At 56.9% G+C, this 17,294-nt stretch overlaps 1 protein-coding gene across 2 annotated transcripts; it reads right to left on the bottom strand.

Moving 5' to 3' along the window:
• Window positions 1-908: 908 nt before the first annotated feature.
• LHX6 (LIM homeobox 6) lies at window positions 909-17,049 on the bottom strand. Of its 2 annotated transcripts, XM_050980902.1 has the most exons (10): window positions 16,975-17,049; window positions 16,309-16,449; window positions 15,839-16,021; window positions 15,641-15,762; window positions 10,060-10,280; window positions 7,737-7,837; window positions 7,545-7,640; window positions 6,178-6,352; window positions 5,550-5,653; window positions 909-3,912 (listed from the first exon to the last, which is right to left on the bottom strand). In XM_050980902.1, exons 1-10 carry the CDS (start codon window positions 17,047-17,049, stop codon window positions 3,892-3,894), a joined length of 1,239 nt encoding a protein of 412 aa, XP_050836859.1. In that variant the 3' UTR covers window positions 909-3,891. The 2 variants fall into 2 exon arrangements, with proteins under 2 accessions (XP_050836859.1, XP_050836860.1); XM_050980903.1 differs by lacking the exons at window positions 5,550-5,653; window positions 16,975-17,049 and having other exon boundaries at window positions 16,309-16,780.
• Window positions 17,050-17,294: the final 245 nt, after the last annotated feature.

Genomic DNA, 17,294 nt, shown 5'->3' with positions numbered 1-17,294 from the left:
AATCCATCTTAATCAACATTATTTTCCCAGATTTTAGTTAGCTGTCCTGGTGAATTCCTTTCCTCTCTTTTTGCTCAGTACTTTGATATTGATTGATCATTGTAATAATGTACACCAGAGGTATTCTTTAATGACGGGTTTGCTAACTAGGAAATTATATCCATTTACTACGAACGTTTGTTGAACTCTCCTGAAGCCAGAGTTTAACAAAATAATAAAAGAGGAAAACTGGGTGGGTTGCTGCTTGATTAGTAAGCCAGAAAGTATTTAAAAATAAAATAAAATGGAATTACATCATTTTCTGGATGTAAGTGCCAGCACTTCTACTTGCATTAACTTTATTTATTACACAAATAAGACATTTACAAAGCACAACATTAAAAGTATGTAACAAAACAGACATTGGTTTTACAAAAAGTGCTTACAATTTTGTTTTACTTTTTTAAAATAAATATTAGTCTTGACTGTCCACTCGTTCAGAGAAAAAATTTTTTAACCATTGTAGCCAAGACATGCAGAATTGCAACATGCTGCACAAAATGATTGGCAGATGAAATAAAACTGGTGTTTAGTTGGCATCCTACAGATAAATCACTGATGGTAGTGCAGGATTGGTTCCCACTCCCTGTCCCAACGAGTGAGTTCTGTAAGCACCTTTAGCTCGGGCATTGGGCCAACCAGCATGAGCCAGGAAACATCACTGGTGAGAAAACCTGAAACCATCCCTCTCCCAGAGCCGAGCTCTGTTAGTCACCTTATTAAACTGGAGTGAAGAGCCTTTCACTGGCTGTCCTCAGTGGATTCTGTCTGCAAAAGGGTTTGTAAATAGCAACTGGGAAAGTTTAGTGCGTGGAGTCTGCATTGCTGCACCAGAACCCATCTGGCAATTACTGAATAAACTAAGAAAATGAGAATGACTTTAATTTTATTTTTTTTTTAATCCACAGACAGGAGATGAATGCAAATGACCTGAGATAAGGTTTGGTTCAGTGGCAACAGTCAGTGTGAAATATGTTGTGAAACAATGTATTGAATAAATTAGAAGATTTCTTACATTCTTGGTACAGTTGAGTATTTTCCATACACATAATTAGCTCTAAAACTGCACAAGCTGAATTGCTTCCAGTTTTTGCAAACAATTTGGGCTTAATATAAACAGAGCCTGATTTCTGAATTAGCAAAGCTGCTCCTGGCTACTTATGGGGGGAAGTGCCCCGAGCACAGTCTGTGGTGAGCCCACATCCCTGGAGAGAAACACCGACATTCCCTCAGCCCTGCCGTGGCACTGCTTACAGACCCTTGGATACCCAGGACATTCCCAAGTGGGGTTTTTCTGATCAAGTTGGTGTTTAACAGATACATATTTCATCGTTCCCCTTTCACTGCATTGCCAGGACAGAAGGGAGAAACACATCAAACCCTTTTCTCCCTCAACAGAACCGTTGTGGCAATCTCAGAGACTGTGGGATGTCAGGGCAAGTTCCAGCCTGGATCTCTCCTTCTGTGTCAAATGGAGTAACTACCCATTCCTTTATGGCACTAATTCCACAACTAAATGGTCATTAGGATGTGCAAGCACAAATGGAGAACAAAGTCAGGCCCCAGTGACCCCCCACGAGCATCTCAAGGCTGGCACAGCAACCACCTCAACCTGTGATGACAAACACTCAGCAACAGCCAGCCAAGGGAGCACTCACCCTTCCCTCATTCTATGAAAAGGACAAAAAGGATGCACCTGGAGCAACTGGTGACTGTCCCCTCCCCAAGGGACACCTCTGCAGAGGTGGCTCCAGTCAGGTCAGGCATATGGCAGCGCCTCATCACTGGTCACACTCTGCAAATGGTCACTCACACATCTGGAAGTGACAATAGCATTTTGTGGACTTAATTCCCCTCTCTCCTTTCAAAGGTTACTTTGAATCTGGACTAGAGCTGCTGGCTGCAGTTTGGCAGGTACTGGCCCAGCTGTCCCAGGTAGTGCCATCACCCTCAGTACACGGACACACAGGAGGGGGGTGTGGATTTGTTCCAATATCAAAGTGTGTTTGTTGTACTCAGCTGTTACTCAAGCCAAGAGATCTCAGTGGTCACCTCAGCAGAGGTCCCCATCTCCCCACGCCGCTCCCGGGGCGCTCCTGGGGGCTCAGTGCAGCCACGTGTCTGGCTGCTGGTGTCACACAAAGTTCAGGGACACGGGCAGGAGGAGGCTCCCCATGTGGGCAGTGTGGGCTGGCCAGAGCTGTGGGATGGTTCCCACCTGGATTGATCCAGGATCTCCCAGAGAGGAGAACACGTGGATCTACAGTTGCAATTACAAACAAGTCATGGAACAGAGGGATTCCCATCTCCTGCTCCTCGGGCACGGCTCAGTCCCATCCCTCACTGGCTGTGGCTCAGGGGAGGCTTTCACATTCTTGGAAGAGCAGCCTCACAGACACTTCACAGCAGGACAGACCCATGTGCTTGCATGGAGAGAGGTTTTGTTACAGACCTGCTCCTGGCTCGGTGCAAACTGAGAAGGGCTGGCAGAGGTCTCTTGTTTACTTTTCGTTATTACCATCAATGAAGGATGGGATCGTTTTGGAGTCCTTTTCCTGACTTGGGGCCAGACTGCTGAGTGCTTCCTGTGAGCCCAGCCATTCTCCTGGGATGCACCCTCATCCCAGGGCCTGGCAGGAGTGACAGCCCTACCCCAGCAAGGGAGACCAGGAGGGCAGAGGGGATCAGAGCCATGCTGCCAGACTAAGGAAGATGCCATCCCCTTAATGTCCACTTGGCTAGTGATGGTTCCTGCTGGCCATAATGTGGCTTTCACCTTTTTGACTGGGCTCCAGTTTCTACCCAACTCTTTCCACTGACTGAACTTGAGTCCACAGCAGGGCAGAACATTTCTACACCTTTATGGCCTCCTTCCATCGAGCATTTCCCAGTCCCAGAGTATGGATTGTCTGAGAGTTTTCTGTAGGTACATTCTGAAATCACCCATTTGTGATCCAATATGACTCCAAGGAAATAAAGTAGCTTGTTAATAAAGAATGAGAGTAAAAAACTTTAAAAAAAAAAAAAACGAAAAAGATTTGGCAGATGGCTGTGAGAGGAGAGAGATATTCAGTGTTCTAAGAACAAGTCAGCATTCAAAAACTTCAGGGTGCTAAACCTGGCTCTGCCACCAACCCTCATGGTTCCTCTCAGTTTAGGACATCTCTGCTTCCCCTCCTATAAAACGGGGGGAAAAACACTAAGATTTACTTACCTTTGAGTGATCAAAGGACATGTGATTCTAAAGCACTTTGAGGAGGAAGGAAAACTGCCTATTTCCAGCTGGCATCATGTTTTCCACTCAGTGGAGTCTCAGCTACCTGCGAGTTTGGCTCAGGAAGGTCTGTCTATATATCGAGTTGCTGAGCCAAAAAGCCAATTTCAGATTTCACACATGCGAGTGGAAAGAAGGAGGGATGTCCAGGAACTGCTTCACTGGTGCAAAAAGAGAATCAGGCCAAACCACGAAAATTCCTCCTTCCTTTGCGTTCAGAGGCGATCATCGACCCCCCTGAGACTCAGCGTGTCCTGGGTTGTTCGTATTCCCGTGGGTTTGGGAGCAAGACTTGCAAGCACAGCAGAGTCACCAGTTTTGACTGTGTCTGGCACTGCCTTGGAGAGACTCACGGTCATTCTACAAGTCCACAAGAAACAAGTGTAAAATGTAACTGTGCACTCAACACACACATACACAGAGTGTCGCTGGAGCAATCGGAGCGGGCGTCAGGTGCTGCTCACTGGGAGGCGCTGAGAGTGCTGGGGCTGAGCTTCTCCCGCGGGCCGGGCACTGTCAGCGGCTCAGGGGCAGCGGGGCTGGCAGGGCCACGGGCAGGTGAGGAGGAGTCTGTGCAGTCAGTACTGGAAGAGGATGACCTGGGGGGAGAAGGGAGCGTCAGCGGCACGGCCCCGGCCACGGCCACGCACCGCAGGGAGCAGCAGAACGGGCTCTGCCAGGGCAGCCTCCTCCTGCAGGAAACCCTCTCTGCCCAGGAGCTGCCAGCCCTGCCCAGGGAAGGAGCTGCCACTGAGGAGCCCAGGTGGGAGGTGACAGGAGACACCTTGGGCTGTGGAACCGAACACAACCGGGCAGCGCCCCAAACACGGCACTTCCTGCATCTCTTCTGGGATACAGCAGCTACCAAGAAGGACACAGACCATGCCCAGCAGTCCTGAGTGTCCACCTCACCCAGTGACCAGCACAGGCTCCCCTCAAACTGCACCTCGCTGCTCTGCAGGCCCAGGGGAAGCAGCTGCTGGGCTGCTCACAGCTCAGCTCTCACCTCTCACCAGCCACTGCTCTGGGCATCCCCAGAGGAGGGTGGGGCTGCCCCACACACACACACACACTCAGCATTGAAATGTGTTTTCCCAGGATCTCAGCTATCTCTGCTTTTAAAAATTTTTAGATGTGGGGAAAAAAAGCTACTTCAGTTTTCAGGAATTCAACATGCAAGAGTTTGTTTAGAAAAGGAGCTGTTTGGGGGGCAGCTCCGTGTCCTGAGAACCCTGTTCTGCAACAGCTGTGAGCCAGTAATTGCATTTAAATCAGGAGCTGCTTGCTGCAGTGAAGCCTCCCTAACAACAGCAGCAGGACTGTATAATATTTTCTAAAAACTCTGCAGCTTGCTGGGCACATATGACAAAATGGTAGAATTTAGATTGAAAAGGTATCTTTGCTGTGCCCCTGCTTCTGCCCATTGAAACAGAGCTCAATAAGCTGCTGCACTGAGAAGAGAGAGATCTGAAAAGAGAGGTGCTGAGAACTTCTAACAGTAAAGCCAAAAGCTAAAACCATTCAGAATTGCCAAAGGCTCGCTGTTGCCTCAGAAGGAAGTCACTGAAACTGGGGTCCTAAATAAAATCTTCCAAACCTAAGCATGCTTGAGAATTCTTGCCCCCCATAAGCTGTGTGTTAGAACAGATACTGTAAGAGCTGAACAGAAAAATATCAACATGCAATAAATATTGTCTCCTGGCCAGACATTGTGAAATAACATTCCTACTTCAGATATTGTAACAGCCAGTTGTTATTATTTTTAAGCAATACTGCTATCCACAATAAATGAATCTTTTTTGTTAACTCGTGGAAAACTGGGAAGTTAGCACATGTCAGAGGTCCCCCCTGCTCTGTTGTTACCAGCCAGGTGCTGCTCACACTGACCACACGTGCAGGGGCCTGAGGAACAGAGCAGACAGAGCTCAGGGCACCGGGAAGGGGAACCCAGGGAGGATCCAGGCAGGAGGATGTGAGAGCCCTCAGTGGATGCAGGCAAAGAGTCCCAGCACGTCACAACAGCGAGGGGTGCCCAAGGGAAAACACAGTGATGCCATTCTGACCAACAGTGGGTGCATCTAGGACCCCCAAAACTAAGGGAAGACACATGGGTGGGTGGCAGCTGTGGAGGTCATGGAGAAGCAGTGATGCTGACAGGAGGTGGCAATGATGTCACACACAAATCTTTGCTACAGCGAGGGTTGGCCCCAGAGCCTGGAGCAGGGACTCCATTTACCTTCTCACCCCTATTAGACAGTGGTCCTTCCATGTCTGCTTTGAGGTGCACTGGTGGAGCAGTGTAGGGAAGTCTACAGTGCACTTGTCCACACTGTACCTGACCTGTGGATGAGAAGGGGCTTCAGCCTCTGTTACTGCAAACAACACAGCCCACAGCCCTCTGTGCTCACAGCTGGGCTCCACCAGGAAACACGGGGAGCAGGAGGGGCAGGGGCACAGCCCTGACCTCGTGGGTGAGGGAGGGGAGAAACCCCACAAGAGCCACAGAGCCAAAAACCTCTGTCCAGGCATGACCAAAGCTGCCCATTGCTCACAAATCATTCACTGGGAACAGAGAAAGCAACTTGAGCAGGAAGGAGACCACTGACCACCGAGCCCCACAGGGCACACTCACACCTCTTCTCCATGACACAGAGAGCACAGGGGGGCCGAGGACCAGGCAGTGAAACCCCGGCACTGACTTGGCTGGGGACGAGTTAACCCCAAGGGCAAAGCTGATCAGACACGAGAGGAGGAGCGGCAGCACGGGCACCATCCCTGCACCCGCAGCACCAGGAGGGTTTTGCCACCACCCCAGCCCTGCCCCAATCCTGCCCCAGCCCTGCCCCAGCCCTGGCATCTCTTACTTTCGATGTATCCGTGCAGCGTCACCATGCGGGCCCGCTCGGGGCTGCTGAAGGGCGAGTAGTGGATGTCATCGGACAGCGAGGAGGGGATGCGGGACGGGGGCGCTCCCGAGGGCGGCACCGTGTGCTGCGGGGTGTGTTTTTTATGGCGGGCTCTGCAGTTTTGAAACCAAACCTGAAAAGAAAGCAGCGAGCGTTGTGGCAGCTGAGGGACAAATGGGTTAAAATGTGCTCCTTCACCAGGGTCCTTGGATGGGTGTTTCTTCTAAGTCTTTACAAAAGGAATGAACTGCAGCAGGTATGAGATCTCTGATCATATCTCACTGCCTTGAATTAAAGGAGTAGTTTGGGAATTCCATCCTAGAGTTAAAACATATATGGGAAGGGGTTTTTATGCTAAAGAGGTGATCTGTTTCTTATGCTTTAATTTCTGAAAGGTAGCTGTGAGTAAAAACCTTCTCCAAGACTGAGTGAAGATCAGTTCTCCAAGGCAGAGCACACAGGATCATAAAGAAGGAAACACTCTAAGCATTTGACAAATTGTTTCCTGTTCAAAGCAGCTCTAAAAAACATCCACAAAAAAAATCACCTGGTGTGCAGCCTGCTTGATCTTTAGCTAAATGAAGAATCTCAATATCAGAGGCTCAAGTCAGATTTTCACACATAAAATTCAAAAGTGTCATTGGCAAAACAATCTCGGATGAAAGCTCCAAATTTATTTTAACCACTCGTGTTTTTGTTGTATGCAGAAAGTATGCGAGCAGAACGTTGAAGTGATGAGTACAAACGTCACCAAGAGGCAGAGCTGAGCTGGCTGGGAGCTGGGAGCTGCACAGGGGACATTGCTCAGTCCCCACAGCACCACCCGCCCTCCCCTCCCACATCAGAGGTGGGGACTTCCACAGCACCCTCTGGAGCTGCAAAACTCCTTTTTCTTTAAACTTCTCAAAGCCAATTCCTCCTGACTCTGCCTCTGTGGCAGGGGTGGCTGCCGGGGGAGCTCCCACTCCCGGCAGCAGCTGGGACAGAGCACAGTGCTCCAGGACCCGCTGCTACCGGCAGCTTCCCCACCCAGTGATTTACTGAGGATGGCTGGGGCTGTGGGGTTTGATTCATTGCATCATAAGAAGGAAAACAAATAGAAAACCCACGAGTGAGACAGAGAAGGAACAGTGCTGGCATCGCTGCGGGAGCAGGGCAGGCAGGGAGGCGGCTCGGAGCTGCTGGATGGATGCTGCAGGTCCGGGGGTGAGGAGCCACGGGCTGTGAGTGTGAGCCCTGGCTGGTGCCAGCCTCCAGGTGCCCCCTGCCTGCCCTGCCTGTCCTGCCTGGCCCATGGTGGCCACTCCTGCCCGTCCCTGCCTCACCTGAATGACTCTGCGGCTCAGCCCCGTCATGTCTGCCAGCTTCTGGAGCGTTTGTGCGTCGGGGTTGTTGTCCTGAGCAAACTGTGCCTGCATGACCTGTGGGAAGAGGAGGGGAGAGGAGAGGAGAGAAGAGAGGGGCTTGGGTGAGGCTGGGGAGCCCCAGCCCCCGCAGCCCCCTGGCCCCTGCCCTACCTGCAGCTGCTCGGCGGTGAAGGAGGTGCGGGCTCTCTTGGCTGGCTTGGGCTGGCTGTCCTGCTCCGAGGGCACAGCCCCCTCCAGCGTGATCCCATTGCCTGCAGGGGAGAAGTCCTCTGAGGCACAGGGCAGAAGCCTGCCTGCCCCACTACGTGCAGAAGCTGCTGCTCTGGGGGACACCACACCTGGTGGCACCACAGCGTGGGACACCCAGGGCATCCCCTCAACGGAGGGACAACAGCTCTGGCATCACAGCCTGGCACAGCTAAAGCACCTCTTCCTGCAGTGGGAGCAGAAAGAGTGGAGCATGGCCACCCAGGAGCTGCCCTGGTCTGCTGAGCCCCTCCACACACAGGGAAGGAGAAACAATCATTCCCCAAGAGTTTACTGTGGAATTAAGAAAAATGCAGCAAGTGGTGAAGGCCACAGGGAATAAGGGGAGACAGCAGCAAGAAAGGGTCAAGGTGGTGTGTGAGGGCAAGCACTGATGTCCCTCTGGCCCTGACTCCCGCTCACCACTTGGCCACATTCTCCAGGGAGTGGCTGGGAAGGGACCCTGTCTCTGCCAGGCTCACCCACATCCATCACTCCTGCCCCTTGCTGCCCCCTGTGACCCCGTTTTCCCTCGTGGGCGTTGCCTCCATCAGTCCTTTCATTTGCTCAGAGCATTTCAATGGGCTCTTTGCTCCTTTCCCCAGCCCCAAACTGTCCCAGCATCCTGACCTTCCTCTTCTGCCTGGGTCCCAGAGCAGCAGCAGGAGCAGCACCGTCCCCAGGGCCTTGGGGTGGCCATGCAGGAGCAGCAGCCACACTAAGGGGACACTCCAGGGGACACTCCGGGGGCACCAGCCCTGTGTCAGGGTGAGCCCAGCCGTGCTCACGCTGCTGTGCAGCCTCAGAGAGGTGCCCAGAGCCTGGCTGCTCACTGGGCCCTGCTGCAGCCCATGCCAGCCTGGCTGCTCGGGCAGGGTGGGTGGGTGAAGCCCCACTAAGGGAGGGGCGGGCGGGGATGGTGGGGGAGGGCAGCGAGCAGGGCTGGCCTCGCCCCACTCCCAGGATGCGCCTGCACAGCCCGGAGAGCGCTCCCCGAGCTGGACCAGGCTGTGATTGTCTTGGCTTGAGTTGAAGGACTTTCTCATATAGTTTGACTTGTTCTTTTCGGATGATGAATGGGACTCTGACTTCAGCAACATCTGTTTATTTTTCTTGTATGTAAAACCTCATGTGCAGAAGAAATTGCTGGGTAATTACTGGAGGGGGGGAGTGTGGCCCTGCAACTCCACAGCAGCTACAGCTCTCCAAAGTGATCCCACCCCCTTCTCAAAACCCCTTGGACACAGGTAGTGACACCTGACACTCACCAGGTGCCCCAGCACTGCCCAACACTGGTGCTCAGCCCACACCAGCAGGTTGTTCTGAGCAGCAGTAGCAGCAAACTCACCATCCCAGCCCTCAGCCAGGGCAGCAGCTCTGAGGGACTCCCCAGTGCCAGACCCTGCTGTCCTCACACCATTCTGGTCCCCCAGGACACGTGGCTTCTCTCCCTCCATCCTTGCTCCCCATCACCTCCCTCACACCCGCAGCAGCTGACCAGATGGACCAACACGTCACAAGCCACGTCCCAAGCCAGGGCCCTCCCAGCCCAACTGGGCACTCTGTTTCCATCCTCTTTCTCAAACACAGTAAACTGAACCATATTATTTTCCTGTCAGGTTGTTAATGGTTTCCACATGCTGCATGGGCCGGGACACGGCACGTCACTCCCTGTGCCCACCGTGTGCTGAAGCCCTTTCCACACCAGCACAGGCCCTGGCACTGCCTGGCCTCCCTAAGCACCACTCTGGACTAACCCCACAAATCTGTTCCTCTGAGCATCCCTCTGGGAACTGCCATGCAGGAGGCTGGGGAAGGGACAGGAGCTGCAGTGCTGTGTGACCCCAGTGTCACCAGCTTGGCTGGCTGGCTGTGCCACAGCCTCACATGGGCAGGGCCGGTGGAAAATGATGGGAAGGTTTTGTCCAATTGCCAGTCCCACCTTCTACATTCATGACTCACAGCCTCAAATTCCCAGCGCCTTCCTCACGCTCTGCACTCCAGGCTGTGCAGGACCAGGCATTTGTCCCTGGCATTGCCCACCGCACACAGGTCTGCCACGAGCCGCAGGTGCTGCCAGCACATTGGCCACCCTGTGAGCCCTCTTCCAGCCCAGGGCCTTGTGCTCAACCCCCCCAGGACCACGCATCACCCCTTTTTGGCAATGATAGGACCCTCCCCAGCACCCTGTGCCAAGGGTGACAGCGTGCCGGTGCCCGCTCCGTACCGTTCTCTGCCGCGCGCTTCAGGTTCTCGATCATGGTGTCGTAGTGGATCCGGCACAGCACCTTCTCCTCCACCAGGCCGAACTCCTCGCCGGTGGAGAGCTGCCGCTTGCAGGAGAAGCAGGCGAAGCAGGCCAGGTGGTAGGCGTTGCCCCGTGCCCGCCGCACCCAGTCGCTGGCGTAGATCTGCCTGCCACAGCGCGCACACTTGGTACCGAACCGGCTGCGGGGAGAGCAGACAGGTGAGGGCAGGCAGGGCAGGCAGGGAGGGAGGGCAGGCAGGGAAGGCAGGAAGGGAGGGCAGGCAGCACCGTGTCAGCGTGCAGGTGCTGCTGCCGACCGCGTTGCTCACCCCGAGCACCCCAAGCACCCGTGCATGCAGAGATGCAGTGGGGCCGCCCCAGCAGTGCCCGTGCTGTGGCAGTGGCAGAGGTGTGGGCAGCAGTGGGTGTAACTCACTGCAGCCCTGTGAATCAGCTTCCCAGCCCGTGGGTTTTTTATTTTGATAACAGCCAGTGTGACACTCGGATGGAAACTGTGTCAGAGCTGGTTCTCTCCCGCTGCCATAAATCAAACCATGTGTGTTCTCCTCACACGTACAGGCGCACACATCTGCTTTTTCCCCCGTGGAGGAGGTCTCCTCACTGTGAGAGGATGATGACTGTGCTGGAGTGAGCTATGCTGGGAGGTAGCTCAGCACAGTCAAGAGGCAACAAGACAGCCAGAATCCTCTCACCAGGTGATTGTGTGAAAACCCCCATTCCTGTCGGGATGCTGGTGGTCAAGGGCAGGTGATTCACAGGGAGCAGCAGATGTGGCGCCCATGGCCCTGAACCCCCAGGTCAGTGTCTGACATGAGGTGCCAGGCAGGTTTGATATCTGCATTTTCAGTTCTACTGCTGCTTAAAATAATAAATGCAATGAACAGCAGTGAGAGCATCGGGAGAAAAGGGAGCATCTCCTCTGCCACCCCAGAGGTGGTACTGGCTCCAACACAGTCAATGCACTTCCCCACACAGCCCCAGCACTGCCACTGTCACCTCAAGCTCCAGAGGGCTCCTGCCAGCCCCTCACCACAGTGGGAAGCAGAACCAGTGGCAGCCCTGCCCGAGCAGCTCCAGCATCTCTCAGAGCAGGCACAAAACACCGACAAGAAATGACCACAGCAAGCGACAGGAAAGACCCTGCAGCACCAACCCGCTGGTTCAGTGACCAGAGCAGCCCCAAACTCTGCACACAGGCAGAGACAGAGCCCAGGCCAGGCCACCAGGGCCAGTGCGCTGCCCATGCCCGACCCCACACCGAGGAACTGCTGCCCACCATGGGCCCAGCAAGATGTGGAAATACTGTCCTGTGCTGGGATTACTAATAGCAAAACTATTTGGGAGGAAAAGAAGGGTCTAAATTTTTCAGCCTGACCATAGCTGACCAAAAAAGAAGAAAAAAAAAAAGGACATTTCTGTGCTGAAATTATACAGAGACTTAGCTAAGAGACTTCACTAATTTACTTCAGATGGGAACATTGTAAACTGACTTTGTGCCAGCTCGTTTATATAAACGCACAAACAAAAGAACTGTATTAATTTTTTATTTAGAAATAAAGATCATTCCTGTAAATTGAATTACTTTGAACAATGTGCTATGTAAACAGTGGTACTTGCTGAACAGTATCAAGCGAGGGGCAGGCGCACAGAGCTAATGGCACGTGGTGATCGCCGCTCCCCGCTCCAGCCCCAGCCAGGGGAGCACAGCACAGGCAGGAGAAACTGAGGCACCACACAGAAAAGGTCACACATCAGCTGGACCCTGGGGAGACACCCAGGCATCTCCTGAGGAGCAGGCAGGACCCCCAGGTTGGCAGCAGTGCCCAGGGATTTGGGCAGGGTTTGCTGAAAGACGCGGGGGCTCCTGTGGCCGTGGCAGCAGCACAGACAGAGGCTGATGTCCCTGTCCCTGTCCCTGTAGGGCCACACCATGAGCAGAGCCTGCAGAGAGGCCGAGGCTCAGCACAGCCGGGCACGGGCACGGGGCTGCACAGCCTGCAGCTGCAGCAGCACTGACGCTGCGCCTGCGGCTCTCGGCCAACTCCCGTCTGCGGCACCGCTGCAGCCAGCAGAGACAGGGCTGGGGCCAGGCACCAGCACCCACTGTCACCCCACACAGGGGACACTGCAGGGACCACCACTGCCAGGGACACAGGAATGGGGAGAGAAATGCCTGCAAGAAATCTGCCCCGACCATCAGCGCTGCAAATAACAGCTCAAACACAACACAGGATTTAGCTCACTGAGCTCACAGGGCAGTGAGAGCCCAAGACCCCCAGGAAAGGGGCTCCACAGGACTCCTGCTACCTGCCTGGTAGGGACAGGGATGGGATGGGGACAGGACCACACTGTAGCAAGAGACACAGAGCCAGTGGATTTGTCCAAGCCCAGAACAGTGGCACAAACTGCAGCATTACCAAACACTACCAGAGCCATGGGCTCATGCCCTGCATGCATGGTTTGTGGTCAGGTAAGCAGATGCTCTCCCCAAATGTTAACTGTGGGAGATGGAAATTGACAGCAACGTTACCAGGAAAGACTCATCCCAGGAAAGACTCATCCCAGGGAGACTCATCCCAGGGAGACTCATCCCACCTCCCCAGGGGCGGCCGCATCATCTGGGGTGCAGGAAGAGCAGAGGCGGGAGGACGCCCCTGCTGCATCCTGTCTCTCCCACGCCACTTGTCCCCAGGTGCCACAGCTCCCTCAGCCCTCCTGTCCATCCCTGCCTGTGAGGACAGGGCAAGGGGCACCCAGCCCCAGGGCCAGGCACAGCTCAAACATCCCTGTGCCCCCTGGCTCCTGTCCCCCCTGTAGGAAGCCTCTAGCACAGCCCTCAGAGCCAGCTGCAGCTCACATCTGCCCAGTCCCACGGCGGAGCAGCAGCGGTGCCTCAGCGAGGACCTTCACGCTGCCTGAGCAGGAGCATCATCCTGGAGGAACACAACCTCAGGGATGAAGGCCACCTGAGCCACGGCCAGGCCAGGGACCCCAAGGTCACACGCCTGCAGACTGCCCACTGAGGTCACAGCAGGAATCACACCAGGATCACGCTGGGCCTCCGGTGACCGGAGCCTGGGAGCTTGGCTGTGAGCAGCCCTTGCATGGCTGGGAACACAGTGTTCTACTCAGTGAGCTCCAATTTTAATTTGGTTCTCCTTGGAGCGCTGGAGCCTTAGATGCCAAATGTAATTATTTGACAAGACACAGGAAACAGCAGCATTTGCTTAAAAATGCGCATGAGGCCATGGAGTCACGTCAGAGCCAGCACCTACACAGCCCCTCATGGGGACAGAGAAAGGACACTCGCACAGAGCAGGCCTAACCACACTCCCCGTGGGCAGTGGGGCTGTGACATGACAGCCCCGTGCCTGACAGCCTTCATCCTCAGCGTCCCCCAGCAGCCCCGGTGTCAGAGGAATGCAGAGCATCCGTGTGACCTGTGCAGAGCATCTCACTGCCCCTTCCCTCTGCCTCGGCACCAAGGACCACACGCCTCAGCATGGGGTTTCTGCTTTGCTTTAACAAAACCCACACATTTAATCTGCCTCAAATAATAAATAAAATTTTCCAAATCCATCCCGAGGATCAGGTTTAGCCCGTGCCACGCTCCAGGTTTCACTGGCCGGAGTCAGCAAGATGCCAGCCAGGATGCTCCCAGGGCTGGGTGGGTGCAGGAGGCAGCCGAGAGAACGGACAACGGGGCGAGTTTGCCGCGGGTAGCGGGAGGACCCCAGCCCTGCCGAGCGGGTCCCGGCAGCACATCGGCACCGACGGCGGCGGCTCAGCCCGGCGGGTTCTGCCGCGGGAGGCGGCGGGAGCGACCCCCGCCCACCACCCCCGAGCACCGCAGCGGGGCCGGCCCGGGGTTCGGCCGGGGCCGCAGCGATCCCCGCGGGGTCGGGAGCAGCGAGGCAGCTCCGCACCCGCCGGGCTCCGAGCGCCGCCGCTGCCGTCGCTGCCCCCGCTCAGGGATTCACTAAAATAAAATTTAAAAATCTCTCCAAACCCCCACCTTTCTATGCAAAAGACAAGTGCGGAGCGCGGGCTGGGAGCCCCCGCGCCCCACGAACGGGTGCCGCAGGAACCGGGAGCGTCCTGCGGCGGCTTCCGCGATTTTCGTTTTATTTCCCTTGGCCCCGCCGGTACCGGCGGGCAGAGCCTGGCTGCTCCCAGCGGGGAAGGGGCTCGGAGCTTCTCGGACGGGGGGGTCGCGAAACAGATTTATTTTAACATTATTATTTGCCATATTTGCTCAAAGGTCATTTCGAGATCCCGGCGCTACTTTAAAACCGCCTTTGGAAAGGTACACTCTTAAAAACAAACGAAAAAGAAACCAAACATGAACGGCACCAGAACGGCGATAAATGAATGAAAACGCTCAAAGTGCTCCGAAACAGCACCGCGGCCCCGGGACCCCCTTGTGCCTTTCTGTGCTGAGTGGGAAAAATTTCCCTGAAATCACCGAAAATTGCGGTTTGAAAATAATAACAATAATAATAGTAATAACAACAAAAACCATCACAGGGCAGGACGCAGAGCACCGCAGCCTCGGGACTGACCCGGTTCTCCGAGCCCCACACCCGCCTCCGTGAGCTCCGCACTCCCGGCACCGCACCGAGCCCGGCGGGGGCAGGGGCTGAGCTGCGGAAAATCGGGCAAGCGCAGACCCTTTAACAAAAAACACCGGAGGAATCTCTGAGGTGCCCCCCGAGCTCCCCTGCCCGCTGTCGTCGGGGCAGCCCCGAGCTCTGCCGCGGCCGGAGGATGCTCCGAGCCCCCCGCGCCCCGCCGGGGTCATTCCCATTTCCTGCCTGCCATTCCCCTTTCTCCCGGGTCAAACAGCATTCCCTCATCCTGGTAGGGTGGGAAAAGTCAGAGCGGGGGTTCCAATGTTTAGTCAAACCCCGGCGAGGAGCTCAAAATACTCAGTCCCCTCGTGCGAGTCAAATCGGAGGAAAATTAGTGGTTTAAGGTTTAGAACAGAAAGCCTGTCGAAGCCAGAACATCCTCCCTGCGGGGCAGGCTGCCCCGGGTGTGCGGGTCCGGACCGAGCCCCGGGGCCGCCGCCGAGCCCCGGCCGGCCGCAGCTGCCGCCCGTCGTTCGTTTCCGTTCCGTAACGCGCTCCCGCCGCGGACGCTCCGGCCACTGCGGGCCCACAGCGCTGACAGGGGCTCCCCGAAAGCCGCTGGGCACCGCAGGCTGGCAGTGCCTATTTCCCCTCCGGCAGGAGCCGGGACGAGGCCGCTCCAGTCTTTTTTCCCCGCCGCGGTCGCCGCCGAGCCGGGAGGAGCAGGGGCTCGGGGCGGCCCGTACAGCCCGGCCATAGGGCAGGAATCCCTCCGGGCGGTTGTGCAGTTGCACCCCAAGCTCCCTTCCTTGTTTTCTCCCCGTTTCCTGAGGGTCGTCTCCCACTCGGCTGCTCCAGTGAGGCCGGCGGGTTTTCCGAACCTTCCCCACGGCAGCGCCCGAGCGGCCCCGACCCCGCGGCAGCCGGCGAGGGCTGAGCCCCCGGAGCGGCCCCGGCCCGGTCCCTACCTGAAGTAGTCCATCTTGCAGAAGATCTCCTTGTTCTTGATGTAGCAGCTGTGCTGCTGGCGCAGCGAGGTGCGGCACACGGAGCACTCCAGGCACCGGACGTGCCAGATGAGGTTGTTCACCTGCGGCAGAGAAGGGGCTGAGACCCGGGGCCACCCGCCGCCCCCCGCCGCCCCCGCCGCCCTCCGCCACGCTCACCTTCAGCAGGTACCGGTCGAGGATCTCCAGCCCGCAGCTGGAGCAGACGTTTTTGCCGGCCGACGGCGTGGAGGAGGAGGAGGATGGCGGGGAGCAGACGGACGGCGTGGAAGGGGTGCTGGGCGCTGAGCGGGCGTCCTCCTTCTCCAGGGCTCCAGGAAGAGGTTCCCCGTCGGGCTGCGACTGCGGGCAGAGCCACGGCGGGGCCGTCAGCCGGGGCCCCGCCGTTCCCCGCGGCACCGAAGCGCAGCGTCCCGCCGGGTACCCGCAGTCCTCGGCATCCCCGGCCCGGCGGGTACGCACAAACCCCTGACATCCCCGGCGAGACCCCGTAATCCCCGGTCCCGCGCGTCCCCACAGCCCCCGGCCCAGCGGATCCCCACAGCTCCAGGCACCCCCGGCCCAGTGCGGCCCCTCATTCCCGGCCCGGCTTGTCCCGGCCGGAACCCGCAACCCCCGGCCCCGCTTACCATGGCGCGGGAGTGCGGGTCCAGACAGCGGGCGCTCCCCTTGGGCAGCGGCTCCGGCGGCATCACCTTGATGGAGAGAGCGGGAGAGGGAGGCTGCGGCTCCATGCGCCGGGCGAGCGCGGGGCACCCTATATAAACCGCCTCAAAACAATAAATAAGAACTTTCTAGTGGCCATTTAAATCCTTTGCAACAAAAGCTGCGTCTCTTTAATGAAGCAATTTGAATGTGGATTGAATTCTCCCCCTGCCTGCACTTAACCCGGGCCTCTTGAAGTAATCGCTCGGTTCCCATGCGAGCCAAGGCGCTGAAAAACCCCCCAAACTACCTGCAATTAGAAATTGCCGTAAATGCCCGAGATAAGAGGTACCAGAGTGTCAATTCCGGCTGTCAATCAGGGAATCCATCAGGCCACCCAAAGAATTGCAAATTTGATTTTTTTAATGGTAGTAATTAAAAATCGAAATTCTTCCCCCTCTCCCTCCGCCGAGCACAAAACGCCCCAGAAAACGCCGGGATGGAAAAATCCACCCCTCTGGCGCTGGAGGCAGCGAGCGGCCCCGGCCCCGGCCCGGCCCCAGCCCCGGTACCGGCCGCCGCGGGGAGCCCGGCCCCGCTCCAGCCCCGCTCCCGGCCCCGACGGCAGCGGCGGCGGCGGCAGCTCTCACCTTGCCCGCCTGGGCGCCGGCCGGGGCGCGGCGGCCAGGGCCCCGGGGCTGCCCGCCCCCATGGCTCCGGTGCATGGGGCGGGCGCGCCCCGCTCCGCCCGCCGCCGCCGCTCTCCGTGCCCGCGGGCGGCGCGTCCCGCGGCCGCGGCAGGAAGGGCGGGGAGCCGGGCGGGGAACCGCGCCGGCCCCGCTCCCCCGCCGGGGGCGGCCGCGGGCCGGGCAGGAAACGGCGCCCCCCCGCCGCGCCCCGGGGGCCGCCCGCCCCGCCGGGCCCCGCTACCTGCGGCGGCGGCACCGGCTGCGGCACCGCCCGGGGGCGC

The sequence above is a fragment of the Serinus canaria genome, chromosome 17, assembly GCF_022539315.1.
Source record: "Serinus canaria isolate serCan28SL12 chromosome 17, serCan2020, whole genome shotgun sequence".
NCBI classification, from domain to species: Eukaryota; Metazoa; Chordata; class Aves; order Passeriformes; family Fringillidae; genus Serinus; species Serinus canaria.
The sequence above is the reverse complement of the archived record's forward strand: the minus strand, read 5'-3'. Positions and strand labels throughout refer to the sequence as shown.

What these genes read in the sequence shown, in the direction of transcription:
- LHX6 (XM_050980902.1), bottom strand. Translation starts at nt 17,049, where the DNA reads ATGCACCGGAGCCATGGGGGCGGGCAGCCCCGGGGCCCTGGCCGCCGC. An exon ending in CCGGCGCCCAGGCGGGCAAG is followed by an intron (nt 16,450 to 16,974) that starts GTGAGAGCTGCC and finishes TATTGTTTTGAG; the next exon opens with GCGGTTTATATAGGGTGCCC. An exon ending in GAAGCGCGCGGCAGAGAACG is followed by an intron (nt 7,838 to 10,059) that starts GTACGGAGCGGG and finishes TCTCCCCTGCAG; the next exon opens with GCAATGGGATCACGCTGGAG.